This window comes from Aquarana catesbeiana, linkage group LG06 (assembly GCF_042186555.1).
Source record: "Aquarana catesbeiana isolate 2022-GZ linkage group LG06, ASM4218655v1, whole genome shotgun sequence".
NCBI classification, from domain to species: Eukaryota; Metazoa; Chordata; class Amphibia; order Anura; family Ranidae; genus Aquarana; species Aquarana catesbeiana.
In genome coordinates, this window is record NC_133329.1 from 343,079,009 (window position 1) to 343,096,679 (window position 17,671).

Sequence of the window (17,671 nt, forward strand, 5' to 3'; positions counted from 1 at the left end):
TAACCTCCCTGAACTCACCTCTCTTCCCGACCGCAAACTTTGGGTTTCCAAGGGCATCATATACCTAGCACAAGTTGTAGCTCATGGAATGGTCAAACCCTTCCAAGCACTTAAAGATGAATTTGCCTTATCAAATCGCATGCTCTTTCGTTACCTCCAAATCCGACATGGGCTCAACACGCAGTTCGGCAACCTCATCCCAGTCCTCGAGATCCCGCTTCCAGTGGATATAATTATGGGAAGGGACTCCAAAAAATTGATTTCCCAATTCTATACCTATCTTATGAGACCTGCTGCTGATGCGGTTGCTCACCAGCTAAAGCTGCGCTGGGAATCAGACCTGGGCAGCCTGACGGATGAGGACTGGGAGGAGGCCCTTGCCAATTGCAAAGCAGTCTCTCCTAAACTTTCCGATCGTCTCTCCCATCTATATATGCTCCATAGATCATACTTAACCCCTAGTCGCATATCTAAATACAAACACGATCACAACCCAAACTGCCCGAACTGTGGACATTGCACAGCTCCCTTCTTTCATCTAATGTGGTCCTGTCCCTCCATGCGCGGGTTCTGGACTCAAGTGGTACAGTTCCTACACGACCGCATGGGATCTCCAATAACCTTATGCCCCCGCCAATGTTTGTTAGGACTCCTTTCGCTCTCTGAAAGTGAAAAATACTTAAATACTCTGCTACAAGAAACGTTATTCCTAGCCAGACTACAGATTGCCAAAACATGGCTAAGGGGGATCCCCCCCACCCTACAACAGTGGATCAGAGCAGTCAATGCTACTTTACCGTATAAAAAGATAATATATATACATAGGGGTTGCCCAGACAAATTTTACAAAATCTGGGATAGATGGATTGGGGACACCTCGACCAGCGTATAGGCTGCTTGGGTTGCTCCCACCTACCTTTCATCTGGCTCCCTCACTTTTGGACATATCCTACTAAACAGGCTACACCAGTCTGTGTAAATTTGACACCTTACATAACCGGCTAACCGCCTAAATACAGTGAAAGTATTATATAATCTTTAATGTTTTGTATGCAATACATGTCATTTGGACTGATCCGTAAATGTAGTGCATGTTGCACTAAACATATCCGTATCTTACTCTATCCTTTCTTATATGCTCAATAAAAGTTACTTTTGATTAAAAAAAAAAAAACAATAACATTGCCAGTGCATGTTATCTCAGCTTGCAGAGCTTGGATTCATTGAATGAGTTTACCAAAAATGTAAATATTGCAGAATATACAGCCTCATGCGTAACTAAGCTCCATTTCATGCTGAATAAACGAAATTATTAATGTATCTTAAATAGAAAACTATCCTTGGATAGATTTTTACTCCAAAAACATTTTATTAAAATAAATTTGATAAAAAAAAAAAAAAAAATCTGATTTAAATCCAAAAAAAATCAGATTATGTTTTATTTTATTTTTTTAAAATCATCAATTTTTATCCTCCCTGGGAACATCCCACAAGAGCTGCAGTTTTGGAGTTGCGCTGACGCATTCATCTAGCCATTACAATTTGGCCCCTGCTCAAATCCTTACACGTGCCCATTTTTTGCTTTCAACACATCAACTTCAAGGAACAACATGTTCTCTTGCTGCCTAATATATCCCACCTACTTTCAGATGCCATTGTAGCAAGATACCGGTAATTAATGTTGTTCACCGCACCTGTCAGTGGTCATAATGTCATGACTGATTGGTGTATATTGCATACATTATTTTAGATGGCTTACTAAATATTTATATAGAAATTGGTTAACTTCTCTATTTCAGGTTTATATACACTTTAAATATATGTCTTCTTACCAAATTAGCAACAACACTGAATATGAAATTGATGCTGAATGTTGCTTTTAAGAGCTCTCAGCCACAATGAGAACATAAGCTACCAGCGCCAAGAAGTGAGGAGACCTCCAAATACAACAGATATAGTATAATAAACATATCAATAATGTTGGTGCATGTGTCATTTTTCTGCAAGTTACATTGTGAAACCTAAAAAAAATCTAACCATGCATAAAAATATAACTGAACTCAAAAAGTGAAGATTTGCTTTGTTGTAGGGAACATGTAGAAATGTTATTTGTGCCCTGAAAATGTACCTTTTTGTCTGTGATTCCACCTGAAAAATAGCCCTGCACTTTCTGGTATGTGATTGTGAGCTGCCTATGTAAGTCAGTAAAGGGGAAAAGATCAGCTACAGGGAGACTTCAGTACTGGTGACTTGGTCCTTTGCCTTCTGCCTGCATGTTTTTGGGCACAGCTTCCACATTTCAGCTCCTCTTTAACACTGACCTACAATCTCATCCTACAGAGAAAAGTGTGACTCATCAGCAGATTCATCAGCTACTCAAAGAAATATTTGGGGGCACAGATTATACAAAAATGTCTGTGAGGATACCATACTCGTACTCTATAGGTAAGCTGCAGGAATGGGATTTATTTAATTTTCTTTATAATCTATACCATTACATTAATCATTACATCATACATACCTATAGATAAAAATGGATACATGGTAGAATTATGGGGAGCCAGTGACTCCTTTTGTCTGACCAATGAGCAAATCGGTTCACAAACGGGGTTCTTGCCATTTTGCTTCCATGGATAGTTGCATGGAGATATGTCCAGTACATCTGACTGCCTGGATAACTGATTTGTGACCCTCTGCAGAACAGACAGAACTGCATATAGATATACTGTATAGCCAAAAGCACTGGCATAGCTATAGGGGTCACGGGTAGCAATTGCAACCCGGCCCCATGCTCCAGTGGGCCTGTGAAGCTCCCCTGTTACATTTGGTTCTACACCTGGCTAGAAGGGGTGCAGGGGGTGGCATACAGAGGAACCAATGCCCTTCATTTCCTCCTGCAGCCGCTGGAACCTGTGTGCCCCTCCGCAGTCCGCAGCTTTGCCAGCTGCTGCGGGGAATGTTTCAGGATGGAGAGCAGAGGAAGGGGGCGTCAAATATGTAATTTATCGGCCCCTTCCTTTTCTGAATGAACGCAGTGAGCGATCAGTACCGACCACTCAAAGTGCTCATTTTTATAACTGAAGCATAGGCCAGTCAACTTTTGCATTGGGGCCCACAAGCTTCAAGCTACGCGTCTGGCCAAAAGTATGTGAACACCCCTCCAAATGATTGAGTTCAGGTGTTTCCCTTGAAGTGCGCAGTTAATGCTACACTATACAAAGACATTTTAGACAATTTAATGCTTCCAGTCTTGTGACAACAGTCTGGGGAAGGTCCTTTTTTCTTTTCCAGCATTATTGCGATCCAGTTTGGTGTGAAGGAGCTCAAGTGGCCTGCACAGAGCCCAACCTCCACCCCCTTGAACACCTTTGGGATGAATTTGAACACCAAGCCAGATCTTCACGTCCAGACCTCACAGATGCTCTTTTGGCTGAATGGGCAGATGATCCCACAGGCACCCTCCAAAATCTTGTGGAAAGCCTTCCCAGAAGAGTAAAGGCTGCTTGTTATAGCTGCAAAGTGGAGGCCAACTCCATATTAATGAAAAAATGTTTTGGTTCAGCGCCTAGGATATGGGTGAATTGTGCCCTGAGAATTAATGCTCTAAAAAAGCGGCCTCCAAAAATTGACAGCTGTAGTTCTATTGTGTACCAGTGTTAACACAACTTACATAATATTCAGTAGTTTACCGTGCTTGTCATGGATACCATTTCATGTGATTAACAAATATACATGCCATATAAAGTGCTTGAGATCTAATAGAAATGTGAACAAAAATGATAAAACAATATATAAAGTCCCACTCACGTATACCCATTGTGCAAGTGCGGGTGCTCTGTATAAAAGTTAAACTTGGTGCTTGATTCCACTAGTGCATACCATGCCCCACATGGATTTGCACTCACCAGATGTATATGACTAACTATCACTAGTATGGTCAGATGCACTTGTGGGGCATGTGCCCATTAAATCCAGTATCTCTTGTATTAGGTTTGCTTAATGTTGAAAACCTGTAGTGTAAAACCGTTTTTTACAATTTATTAGACAAAAGGTAAGGAATACACTCACTTGTATTAGTGCCGGTTAGAACCTGGCACCTGGTGTGTACAGCATTGGTTGTTTGTAAGCGGGGCCCACCGTACCGCTTCCTTACTGGGAAGTACGGCTCGGGTTCCCGTCCAAAGATGGAGTCAGTGGTAGTTACGTCACGATGATGCGGGTATAGCTTCAACGCGTTTTCATCTGATTGGTTGTCCTCAGGAAGCTCACTTTCCGCCATTTTGGTTACTGGATATATACCCTTACAGGCATTAACCCAAAATTGGTCCACTCAGTTTTAATGTCAAAGGTTTTGGAATGGAATGTCGAATTAGTTCATATGCTAGGTGTGCACACACTTTTGGCCATGTAGTGTGTTCAGGCAAAAAATAAATTGGAAATTTGATTATTACATCTCACTATTTTCTGCCTACATATTAATGTGAGGGGAGGGAAAATGATCACATCTGCTTTCATTTGTGACCTAAATGCAGTTTTCATTTTGTCCGACCCTCAAATTGTGGTCATACTGTCTTAAATCCTTATATTGATGACACTAATAAGTATTGGTAATACATCCAAATCAGGTTGGAAGCCTGGATGATGCAAGCATTGCCAGCTTAAAAGAAACCGGTATTGAAGTGATAAGGTCGGCTTCTATTGCTGACTTTGCTCTGACCATCTCATTTGCTTATGTAAATGGGGTCAGACACAAAGGAAGTAGTGAAGCCAGAGACAGCCAGGCATGGTATATTTGTATAGAATACCTTGATATTTCTCTTAGGCCCCATTCACACTAGCGCGTTTTTTGATGCATTTTGCATTTTGCAGAAATGCACGGGAATTTTTTAACATGGGTTCCTATGGAACATGTTCACATCAATGCTTTTTTGTATCTCCGCGTTTTTGGAAAGGGTCGGGGACTTTTTCTCATGCAAAATGCAGCGTTTTGCATGTAATGGTTTTCAATGGACAAGCATCAAAAACGCAAGTGCACCTTTTTTGCAGCGTTTTTGATGCGTTTTTGCCGTTTTTTTTTTTTTTTTGTAATTTTTTTGTAAGACTGTAAAAAAAAATGAAAAAAAAAAAAAAAAAAACGCAAAACGCAAATCGCGGCAAAATCGCGGCAAAATCGCGGCAAAAACGCGGCAAAAACGCGGCTCAAAAACGCGGCAAGCATGAAAAAAAAACCTCCAAAAACGCTCAAAAGCAACATGCATAGGTGTGAATCGAGCCTAAGCGCAGGTTTCCTTTAGTGCTACCGATAATTACATTTCTAATTGTGATTTTTCTCTGCAGATTTTGAATACATTCTAGATAAAGAGAGAAACCCCATTGCATATGTACAAGAGGATGTTTTGCCATCTTACTTACCATCGATGTGTGAATCTGACAGTCACTTACAGGAAAATAAGCCATTACCGGCAGGTGCTCAAAGGTCAGTCATAGCTAAGGGGTTGAGCTGTTTACAGATTAGTAATTGAATTTCACCATTTTCATTCATTAGGTTTGAAAGGGGTTGCAAACCCCTTTTTACTCTGCACAGAATTTGGCTGGTAGACTATAGCCACCTAAATCTAAAGTGGGTATGTCTGATCACTCCTGGACAGTGGCCTCTACAACATTCTGTTTTTTTTATTACCTTCATATCTTGGTTATACTGAACAAGTTTAGATGGCTTATTGTTAAACCTTTCTTTCATTAATGTAGGGTTGCTGTAGATTTTCTCCATCCTTGGGCATTGCTTAGGAATTCTCCCCATGTAAAAGGTCTATTTGCAATGAAGAAAAGACATCTGGAGATATTGGGATACCGCGTCATTCAGGTAAAAATAATATTATGGACATTTTTAAGAGTTCCTTTAAAGCAATTGTAAAGGTTCTGTTTTTTTTTTTTTTTTTTTTTAAATAACAAACATGTCATACCTACCTGCAATGGTTTTGCACAGAGCAGCCCCGTTCCTCCTTTTCTAGGGTGCTCCGGCTGCACTCCTGGCTCCCCCTCCTCATGGGGTGCCCCCGCATTCCATGGGGGCACCCGTGCGGGAGCGCTCACGAGTCCCGCTGCTGTGTCCATTGACAGAGACAGCAGGACTCTGCCCCGCCCCCGGGCTCCCGTGTCACTGGATTTGATTTACAGCAGCGGAAGCCAATGGCTCCTGCTGCTATCAATCTATCCAATAAGGGACCTGAGACAGAGGCTGGAGCTGCTGGGCTCGTGCTCGTCGCTGGAACAAACGGGGTCAGGTAAGAAAAAATGGGTGGGGAGGATCTGGGGGGCAGCTGAAGCACAGAAGGTTTTTCACCTTAATGCATTAAGGTGAAAAACCATGAGACTTTACAACCCCTTTAAGAGTGCAAAAAAGCAATATGACTGGTGAAATTACAATAATGTTATTGCACATTATAGGGGGATTTCATTCATAAATGTGCCTAATCAATTATGCTGATCAGTGGCCGACACCGTGAAATTTAAAGTGGACCTAAAGTAAAAAGATTAGACCATCAGGATGGACCCTGTGGCACCTCATTCATAGAGATAAGTATTTGCTGTAATAGCCCCTGGGGGTCCATTCTATTAGGTAGTTGGATGGACCCTCGGGGAACCCCATTTCAGGAGACTGGTAAATATTTCCTGGACATACCCTGGAGGGGGCACGTTATAGGAGATATGTAAGTATTTAAATTGAAAGATGCAAGCTGTAGACCTGAAGGTTTTTTTTTTTTTTTTAATTGTAAGTTCACTTTAACCACTTCCATACCGGGCCTATTCTGGCACTCCTCTCCTACATGTAAAAATCATAATTTTTTTTCCTAGAAAATTACTCAGAACCCCCAAACATTCTACATAATTTTTTTAGCAGACACCCTAGGGAATAAAATGGCGGTCATTGCAACTTTTTATCTCACACGGTATTTGCGCAACAATTTTTCAAACGTGTTTTTTTTGGAAAAAAAACAGTTTCATGATTTAAAAAATAGCAAAACAGTAAAGTGAGCCCAATTTTTTAATATAATGTGAAAGACGATGTTACGCCAAGTAAATAGATACCCAACATGTCACGCTTTAAAATTGCGCACACTCGTGGAATGACGCCAAACTTCAGTACTTAAAAATCTCCATAGGCGAAGCTTTAAAATTTTTTACAGGTTACATGTTTAGAGTTACAGAGAAGGTCTAGTGCTAGAATTGTTGCTCATGCTCCAACGCTCACGGCGATACCTCACATGTGTGGTTTGAACGGCGTTTACATATGTGGGTGGGACTAACGTGTGCGTTCCCTTCTTAGCGCAAGCTACTGGGGACAGGGGGCGTTTTTACATTTTTTTTTTTTTTATTTTACTTTCTTTTACAACATTTTTTTTAATCACTTTTATTCCTATTACAATGAATGTAAACATCCCTTGTAATAGGAATCATTTGTGACAGGTCCTCTTTATGGAGAGATGCGGGGTGAATAAGCCCTTACATCTCTCCTCCAGGCTGGAAGGCATGAGATCGGGAAAAAAAATCCACGATCTCATGCTTACCAGCCGCGATCGGGGCTTTGTTTACATCCGCGGCCCAGACATGACGTCATAACGTCACGCCCGGGCCTCCAATGGTCATAGAGATGACCAGTGACCATTTGGTCACTGGTCATCTCTATGCTCGTCATCCGTTGGCAGCCGATTCTTTCTCCGGGTCTCTGATGGCATGGGAGAGCCCGGAGAAGCATTGGATGGCGGTGGGAGGGGGGGGGGATGTCCCCTCCCGTCACCTGTAAGAACGATCAAGCAGCGGAACTGCCGCTATGATCATTCTTTTGGTGCAGAGAATCGGCAGCTGAAAACAAGGATATCCGAATGATGCCTGTAGCTGCACCCATCATTCAGATATTCCCACTGAAAATCCAGGACGTCATATGACGTCCTTGGGCGGGAAGTGATTAAAGAGACTCTGTCACCCAGCCATTCCTTTCAACAACAATCTTTTCATTAGATTATAAATGCATTTAATATACAGTATTTTCTGAATGTTATTTACCTGTAAAAGCCTCCCCTGTGTGGACATCTAAAAGCTCTGAGACTGCTGCTGGGTGCCACCATCTTGCATCTGATGTCAGTAGCACCCCCTAGATTCAGAGCTGTCACTCTAATGACACTCTAGTACCCCCCCCCCCTTCTCTCCTTTACTGGCTGCTGCATACTATAATGTTATGTGGGGAGGAGCAAAGTGTAATTATACACTTTAACATAGAAAAACATTTTTTTGATCAGACTTTACTGGTACAGAATAAGAACACATACATATTAAGACAATATTTTATTCCATCATAGTTAGAATCCAAAACGAAGTCATATTGTGTATCTACTACCCTGCAGCACAGTGTATACTATACACAATATACCGTAAATACTCGAGTATAAGTCGATCCGAGTCGAGGCCCTAATTAACCACCAAAAAATGGGAAAAAATTATTGACCCGAGTATAAGACGAGGGTGAGAAATGCAGCAGCTACTGTAAGTGGAAAAAGAGGGTCAACAATGCCCATCTGCAGCTGTATACCTCCCTGTGTCCTGTGCATGTGTCATGTGTCTATGTGCATGTGTCATGTACCTGTGTCCTGTGTATATGTGCATGTGTCATGTGTCCCATACCTGTGTCCTGTGTATATGTGCATGTGTCATGTGTCCCATACCTGTGTCCTGTGTATATGTGCATGTGCCATGTACCTGTGTCCTGTGTATATATGCATATGTCATGTGTCCTGTATCTGTGTCCTGTGTATATGTGCATGTGTCCTGTACCTGTGTCGTGTATATATACCTGTGTATATGTGCATGTGTCATGTACCTGCGTATATGTGTCATGTGTCCTCTACCCATGTCCTGTGTATATGTGCATGTGTCCTGTACCTGTGTCATGTGTATATGTGCATGTGTCATGTGTATATGTACCTGTGTCCTGTGTACGTGTGCATGTGTCATGTGTATATGGTCCTGTGTATGTGTCTGTGTGCATCCTACCTGTGTTCTGTGCATGCCTCTGTGTGCCGCTCTGCATCGATCAGCAGTCACTATTTTTATTCGGCGGCCATTCACTGTTCAAAAGCCGTGCCTCCTCATCCATGATAGGCAGAAAACTCCATTAACCAGCAGTCAGCGGTCAGCCTATCGCAGACATTCTCTCATCCTCATACCACGGACGAGGATGAGAGAATGTCCGTGATAGGCTGTACACTGACTGCCTATCACAGATGAGGAGGAGTGGCTTTTGAACTGTGAGAGCCGAGAGCCGCTGCCGAGTCGTATGCAGTACACGCTGGCCGCCGTCTGCCTGCATGACATGCTGATCATGTAGGCAGACGGCGGTGACTCGTGTATAAGTCGAGGGGGGCACTTTCAGCCCCAAAAAAGGGGCTGAAAACTTCGACTTATACACGAGTATATACGGTAAGTATTTAGCTAGTATAATGGTCAATTATCATATGGCCCTGTGATGGTGGCTCCCCTCAAGTCAATGTGCTTCTCAATTTGCTTTTTCAGGACTGGGTGAGGATCATGTAGGCAGGTAACTATGTACTAAACATAAAAGATCATATGAGAATTAGGGCTGGGGAAAAAATCGATTTAAATCTTGAATCGAGTTGAGAGGTCAAACCGATTCAAAATTTAAGCAAATCGATTTTTTTAGATTTTTTTTTTTTTTTTTCACCGCGCCGATCCTGAGGAGCTGCGGGCAGGAGTTTTTAGGTGAGGCCGTGGCTTCGGCCTAGTCCGCGAGGCCGGACGCTCCTGCCCGCTGCTCCTTTGGACCGGCGCGGTGTCAAAAAAAAAAAAATCGATTCGAATCGTGAATCAAGTTTTTTTTTTTTGGAAAATCTCCCAGCCCTAGTGAGAATCCATTTACAAATTACATATAACATGTAAGCAGACCTGCTTGGTATGGATATCAAATAATGACATAAACTTCCTTGTATGTCTGTATTTGAAGAAGCCTGATATCTAGCTACAACACTTAGGAATAGTGTATTGAAGAATAAATAGTTTAGCAAGCCAAATAGGCCTGGTCAAAATCTTCAGATACAGGGTGCTGGCTTTCCCTAGATAGTTGGATCTATTAAAACATAGCTACAATTCGAAACTCATCCCTCTTAATATTTATGAAGATAAAGTTATAACCCAAAGTTTGGATATCTTTCTCTATATCACTTCTTATAACCATCCTGTGAAAGTGGGCTATAAGACAATCCATCCCAATAATGCGGATCCTATATACAGCCTCCATATAATGGTTTTGGATGGTTCCCCTGTAATATTAGTAAAGCCCACTAGATGGCGGTCATAACCGCATCAAAATATTTAACCAGGATATAGAGCCAACTTACCCCACATTAAATTAGATACTTTATGGACCCCACCAATGGAGTATTATGTAGCCTTCCAAATGGATGTGTGCTAAATAGATAATAAACCACCATTAGCCAGTCAGTAAAACAGTATTAAATGGTCCTAAAGGAGCTAACAGACATGCGATGACTGGAGGGGATCCACCATCACAAGGTAAGTTTAACTCACTTTCCTTGGAGTTTTTTTTTTTTTTTTTTCAGAGGTGCATTACAGGTGAATACAATTTATACAAAGGGAAAACACTACAAATAGGCATTTAATATTGGATTTTTCTGTGCTTTTTTAGTGATAGGAGGACCCCCAAGACATGGGCCTATATTTCACTTTTGATCTAGCTAGCTGAGTCCTTTGTCCACCTGTTTCTACAGCACTTGTTTTATAGCAAAATAAAACAAATATGCAGTACATCTCTAATACAGGGGTGTCAAACTCAATTTCATCATGGGCCACATCAGCATTATGGTTGCCGTCAAAGGGACAGTTGTATCTATTAGCCACTTCCGGACCGCCCATGGTTAATTTATGTCGCTACTTTGACGTTAAATACCATTGTTATGGCAGCTGATAGCTGCCATAACCCGGTATTTTTATTCACAGCAATCGGTCTGCTTTAGTATAAAAGTGGTCTCTGCTGCAGTTTCACCGCAAGATCACTTTTATGGGCGACGGGAGAGGTGCTCTCCCGCCGCGTCCCGGGCGTCTCTGCCGCTTGCCGGAGACGATCCGGTCCTGTGGCCTGATGGGCAGGAAGTCGAGTGAGGGCATGATGGCCCCCACTCAACTCTGCCCTGGAGGACTGTAGCGACGTCAAACGTCACTTCCGCCTAACGGCCCTAAAGGAACATTTTTTTTTTTTACCAAAAGAAAAAAAAAAGATTTTTTTTTTTATCTTTTGCGTTTAAGTGTAAATGTGAGATCTTTTTTTGATCCCAGATCTCACATTAAAGTGGTCCTGTCATGCTTTTTTTCTATTACAAGGGATGTTTACATTCCTTGTAATAGGAATAAAAGTGATCCAAAACATTTTTTTTAAAGGGAGTGTAAAAATAATTGGGGGGTTGCACCTCAGCTGTGGGATAGGTGCAAGGGCCACATGAAAGACCTAAATAAAAATAAAAAGGGGGGGGGGAGCTGCGCTAAATTGATCTATGAGACAATATTCATACACTCACAATGTAAACGGTTAGTATATCACAACAGGTGAAATTGTGATTAATAAAAATAAAAAAATCTTTTCGTATGGGTACAAAGCACCAATGTAGCAATGGAAAACCTTCAGTGAAAACAGACAGCAATATCTAAAGAATATTAAACATTACAAATGAAATAAATATTGACACTTAAATTATTTGTGACAGTGAAAAAGTGGGCTTTCTGGTGAGTGGGGGCACAAGAGGGGGCCTGCCAGTCACGGACACACTAAACATTGAAATTCGTTGGGGATTACACACCTGTCAGACATACCTCCATTGGACAATTTATACTGGATGATTTTGATTGCATCACATATGCTAATTTATTTACATCATATTTAATACTCTCTTTTTGATTTTTTCACTTTCAAAACACATTTTTATTCACTTTTTTACTATTCACATCAGGAAGGACACAGAAGTTCATTTGGCCCATTTATATGTATTTTTTATGTATTGTTTATGATATTGGGCACTTGAGTGGTTTTTTAAACAACAATATTACTTTTTATGTCACTTTTATTTATCTTGCACTATGTATGATTTTGTATTGGATTAATTTACAGGATTTTAGTTAGATTTTCTCACACATGTTGCTGTGACTTTGGTGCACTCTGCACATTTATTGTTTATTTTTTTCCTATATATATACTTTTTTCGCAGTTCTGGAGTTGCTCCGATCCTATCATCTAGCCATTACAATTTGGCCCATGTCAAAGTTGCTCAAACAAGATAATCAATGTTATTTACTTTACCTGTCAATGGTCCTGATATTATGCCTGATTGGTGTATATTCCCATAATGTATATAATGCCCTTTAAAGGAATTTTTCATTTTGTTTGATTTCCAGATCCCCAGTTATGAATTGAACGTTACAAATCTTGGAACAAAGGCTGCCTGGACAAGTTACCTCAGAAAAAAGATATTTGCAGATAATGTGTATACAGTCTGAAGTATGTTTTATTGTGATTAAAAACATGTTTTTTATGGAGCAACTGCTGTGGACGTGTATTTCCTAGGTTATATGGAGATTCCTTGTTTGGTTGAGGCCCCTATCTGTACTAACACGGAGCGGTCCCCAAAACTTAAAACCGGTGTGGGAGCCCTATACTGTTTGTTTGTAAGATATCTTAGTCAGACTGGAGTTCAGCCAGTGTTATACAGTGGTTCCTGTAAAACAAAACACATGTAATGGCTGGACTAAAGTCAGGGCTGGCCCAAGACATTGTGCTGCCTGGGTCCAAGAATGAAATGCTGCCCCCCCAAAATGTTATATCATGGACAGGCTAAGGTAGTATATGGACAGTATATGTATATGACAGTATATGGACATATCGCCTCTGTGTCCCAGTCCACGTGTCACCTCTGCCTTCCCATCCACGTGTCACCTCTGTGTCCCCATCCACACCACATCTCTACACCTATTCGACATCTGAAGTCTGCCTTTGTAAACATCTCACTAGCTGTCCATAGCTCCCACCTTTGCACACCATTCCATTCACAACTCTCAGCTCGCACCCTTCCCCCAAGCACAGCTCTTTTGTTTGGTGCTGCATGCTTCAAAACTAATCTCCCTTTTAGGGCTGACCACCCATCCACCTTTTAGCAGTCAACGATGATCTATTAGGCAGCAGCCAGCTTGGACTCAGCACACTGGCTGCTCTGCCTCTCTGACACAGCTGCAGTGTGCATAGCAACCTGGTCTGCCAGCCGGCGGCAGCGGCTCCTGGGGCACCAGTCTAGCACCTGTCCAGTGTACCGGCACTTGCAGCTCCCCTTCCCCCCATTCTCAGGGGAGCTCTGCACCCCTATTCACCTTCACAGCAAAGGATAACTGCTATTCAGTCTAGGAGATAATAGGCTGAAATAAATTCCTATGAATGGTACCTTGAAACCACTTCATTTTGCTGGTCGTCTAGTCACTGCCTCTCCAGCATTATCCTGTACAAAGGAATGGACCAGTGTTGCAGCGCATTTTAATGCATTATTGTGCTTTTGGTGTGCTGCACCTGTAAAAATAGAGCAGTTGCATTTCTTTTGGTATTCTGGTGCGTTGGCAGCCTATTTAAAAGAACTGGCTGCATTTATGCAACACACATTAATGCATGACATAATGCGCATTTACACACAGCACGTGTGCATAGGTCTTAAAAGTATCCCGTGTATTGATGCAGAGATGGAGGCTAAAGCTGGCCACACACACACATTACACTGGTTGTGTAATTTTTTAATTTACCAATAAATATAGTAGTATATAATGTAAGGACCTTGCCGAATGGAAGGAAACTGAATGCATTGTTTTAGGTAGGAGCTTGTGCTACATAGATGGTAAATGTAAAAAAAAGGAGAAGAATGGAAATTGAAAAAAAAAATTGGATTTCCTACACCATACCTCTAAAATCCTTTTCTTGGATTCATCACAGGACACAGAGCTGGTTATACTCATAACTATTTGGGTTATACGCCACCTACTGGTGAATGGACACTGGCAGATCAAACAGGAAGTCCTCCCCTATATAACCCCTCCTATACAGGAAGTACTTCAGTTTTGTAGCAAGCAATAAATTCCCAAAAAGAGGGGAGGGACCTCTGTGTCCTGTGATGTACTCCAGGAACAGGATTTTACAGGTAAGATGTAGAAAAAAATCCAATTTTCTTTATCGTACATCTTAGGACATAGAGCCGGTTATAGTCATAATTATTTTGGCATGTCCTAAAGCAATGCCTGTGAGGGTAAGGAGACCCCATTACAGAAAACTACCACCAGACAAGGACCTACTCTGCTGTTTGTAATACGCTGAGGCCAAAGGCAGTATCTTCCATGGTTTTGAAATCCAACTGGTAAAAACCCTGTGGATGTATAAACCAAAGACCAAGTTGCAAACCTGAGCCACTGACGCCTGATGGTGGATAGCCCAAGATGTGCCCACACATCTGGTAGAGAAGCTCTCCCCAGCAAGGGTGGGATTTTGCCTTTCAAACCATAGGCTTGAATTGATTAACTGGCGGATCCTATGAGAAATAGTTGACCTGGATGTCGCCAGCCTTTCCAAAGCTTTTCTGGCAGCACAAAACAGGATTCTAGCCTGTGCTGACAATTCAAGTAAATCCTAACCACCCGAACCATATCTAGAGTATGCCGTAATCTTTTCCCTGCCAATTGTGGACTAGGAAAAAGAAAGGCAAGACACTGTCCTAATTCCAGTGAAAACTAGACAAACACTCTAGGCAAGAAAGATGGATGAGGATGCAACATCATAACATGATGCAAAACCAAGAACGGCTCCTTACATGAAAGAGCCGCCAGCTCAGACATTCTTCTTGCCGAAGCAATAGTAATCAAAGAAGCCACCCTGTGAGTCAAAGGACTTAACGGAGTTTCTCTAATTGGTTCAAAAGGTGAGGATAGCCAAGACCAAATTTAAGTCCCAAGGACACCAGGGTGGCCTGACAGGTGGGACTGTCTGCTTTACACCCTGCATGAAGCTTGAATGGGGTGCAAGACAACGGTCTCTGTGAAAAAATTGATAGGGACGAAATCTGACCCTTAATGGCAGTTAAGACCAATCTCATTCCCCTACTGATTGGAGAAATGAAAAAATCTCCCACTCACATATTTCTGCGGGTGCCATTTCCTGGCTACACCCCAGGCATAAAAGATTTCCAAGCCCTGTGATGGAAACTCCTTGAAGCCAGCTTCCTGCTGCTCAACATTGTGGAGTTAACAGGACCCAAGACCCTTAGGTCTGGCTGGACCAGTAGTGACCAAGGAGCGGCCCCTGCAAGATTCACTATGTCAGTGTACGAAGCCCTCCTGGGCTGATTCGGCTAAGACTATTATCCGTGTTACCACCTCCCGGATTCTTCACAAAAGATGTGGCAGTAGTTGAAACAGAAGCAAGGTGTGTTACCAGTGCATCTACCCCTATTGCCAGTGGGATTCTTGTCCCGAACACACCTGTCCAACTTGTTGTAGAACTTGGAATTCAGTAGATCCACCTGCAGAGTTTTCCAATGTTGGCAGATTGCCAAAAAACACCTCGGGATGCAAGGACCACATGGTCCTGGCATTAGTTGCTGATGACTGGAAAAACCCCCTGCTATTTTTTTATACCTGGAATATGTACTGGCGACAGAGACGGCACCTATAGTCCTGCCCCAGACAGAATGTGGTTCTCCTTTCTGACCCGCAAGACTCCTGGTGCTGCCCTAGTGGTTGATATGTGCCACGTAAGAGGCATTGTCGGATTGAACCTTTAACTGGTTCATCCAATAATTCAGAGCGAGGTGTACTGGCCAAAAGTTTCAAGATATTGATGGGCAGTATTCTCTCCTGTGGAGACCAAGTCCACTGAACTGTAGCCACCTTCAAACCAACTGGACAGACTGCCATCAGTGGTTATCATCTTCCAAACCCCTGAAAGGAAAAATTTCACCTTCTCCACATTCCGAAACATCAACCACCAATTTGAGCTCTGCAATACCCCAGGAACAGAGCCTTACGGCAATCCAATACTTGGATCTTCATGTTCCAGACAGAGAGAATGATCCTCTACAAAAGACCTGGAATAGGACTGTCTGTAGGGAACGTGCTTCGACCTGATCACAAAAAACTTACCACCACCCTCATTTATAGCTGGCTATCGCTGTAAGCAGCATTGGAAGGCTACAAACGGATAACAACAAAACCTGGGGAATGCCCAGGAAAAAAATCCAAGCCTACTTACCACCAGCTCGCAGACAACCAATTGACCTGTCTAACAGTATGCGTTAAAAACAGGGGTTTAGTCCGCACGCATTTGCAAACGCATGCGTAAGCCACAGAGCCATGTCACGGCACCCTGATATCTGTGGTCTTAACACTAAACTATGATTGTCCCCACAGTGGAGGCACATACATTCTGATGGATAAGTGAGGGCAGGTGGACTGAAGGGAGCCCACCCCTTCTTAAAGATACAGGAGCACACCAAACACCCAGCAGATAGCACAATGGCTGCAAAGATGTTGGTGCGTTGCTGGACCAATACACACACCAACGTGATCACAAAAAACTTGCCACAGCCCTGATTTATAGCTGGCTTTCGCAGTAAGCAGCATTGGAAGGCTACAAACCGATAACAACAAAACCAGGGGAATGCCCAGGAAAAAATCCAAGCCTACTTACCACCAGCTCGCAGACAACCAAATGACCTACTGCTTCCTGAGCAAAGGTTGAAGTATACTGAGATTGACACCCCCTGCGTCTTCAACAAGTCCAGCACCGGGGCTAGGAGCTTTGTGAACTCTCGGGAGCTGTGGCCAGCGCAAAGGGCAGAGTCACAAAATTAAAAAGGTGCCTTGATACTGCAATTGCAGAAACCCTTGATGAGCCTGGAAAAAAATGGCACATGAAGATATGCGTCATTGATGACTATGGATCCCAAAATCTACCTCTTGCAGAGAGGTCATCACTGAACAGACCGAGCCTATCTGAAACAGAAGGATGTCCAGTGGCTTGAGATCTTAACCACTAGCCGACCAGCGTACGACGATGTACATCGGCACAATGGTACGGCTGGGCAAATGGGCGTCCCCTCTAAATCGTGGCATTGTGGACGCACGTTTGCACTTATTACTTATTTATGCAACGACATGTGATATAGGATTGCGGCGTTTTATTTACAGAATTAGCACTTTATATTTATGATTAAATGTTTAAATAGAATAATCCACACCATGTTTGGGTAAAATCACGTACAGGAACACAGCTAGGATCATAAAACTCTATTGGTAAACAACCACCAGAGACTGTAGCACAAATCAAACAACAACTGATCTTTAGAGGCTAAAAACAAAAATTGGGACCCTAAACATCCCAGTTTTGGTTTTATTAATTCACAAATTTTGCTTTGAAATATATTTTGTTAACAAAACACCATTTACCTTCAGCACAACACTGCGATTTTGTTCACATACACAAAGTTTAAGACTTTCACTATTTAAACACATTACTTAGCCTCTACACAGAAGTAAGGAAACTGCACAAAGCACAAAAATCTCATCATCA

At 42.3% G+C, this 17,671-nt stretch overlaps 1 protein-coding gene across 2 annotated transcripts in view; it reads left to right on the forward strand.

The window, feature by feature from the left end:
• FASTKD1 (FAST kinase domains 1) overlaps positions 1 to 12,615 on the forward strand; it is an 82,173-nt gene extending 69,558 nt beyond the window's left edge. The window contains exons 12-15 of one of the 2 annotated variants that reach the window (XM_073633962.1): positions 2,341 to 2,445; positions 5,338 to 5,476; positions 5,749 to 5,863; positions 12,475 to 12,615. In XM_073633962.1, coding sequence (XP_073490063.1) covers positions 2,341 to 2,445; positions 5,338 to 5,476; positions 5,749 to 5,863; positions 12,475 to 12,576 — 461 coding nt within the window. In that variant the 3' untranslated portion in view covers positions 12,577 to 12,615. The remainder of the gene's footprint in view (positions 1 to 2,340; positions 2,446 to 5,337; positions 5,477 to 5,748; positions 5,864 to 12,474) is intronic. The other variant, XM_073633963.1, reaches the window with a different exon arrangement.
• The last annotated feature ends 5,056 nt before the right edge of the window (positions 12,616 to 17,671 follow it).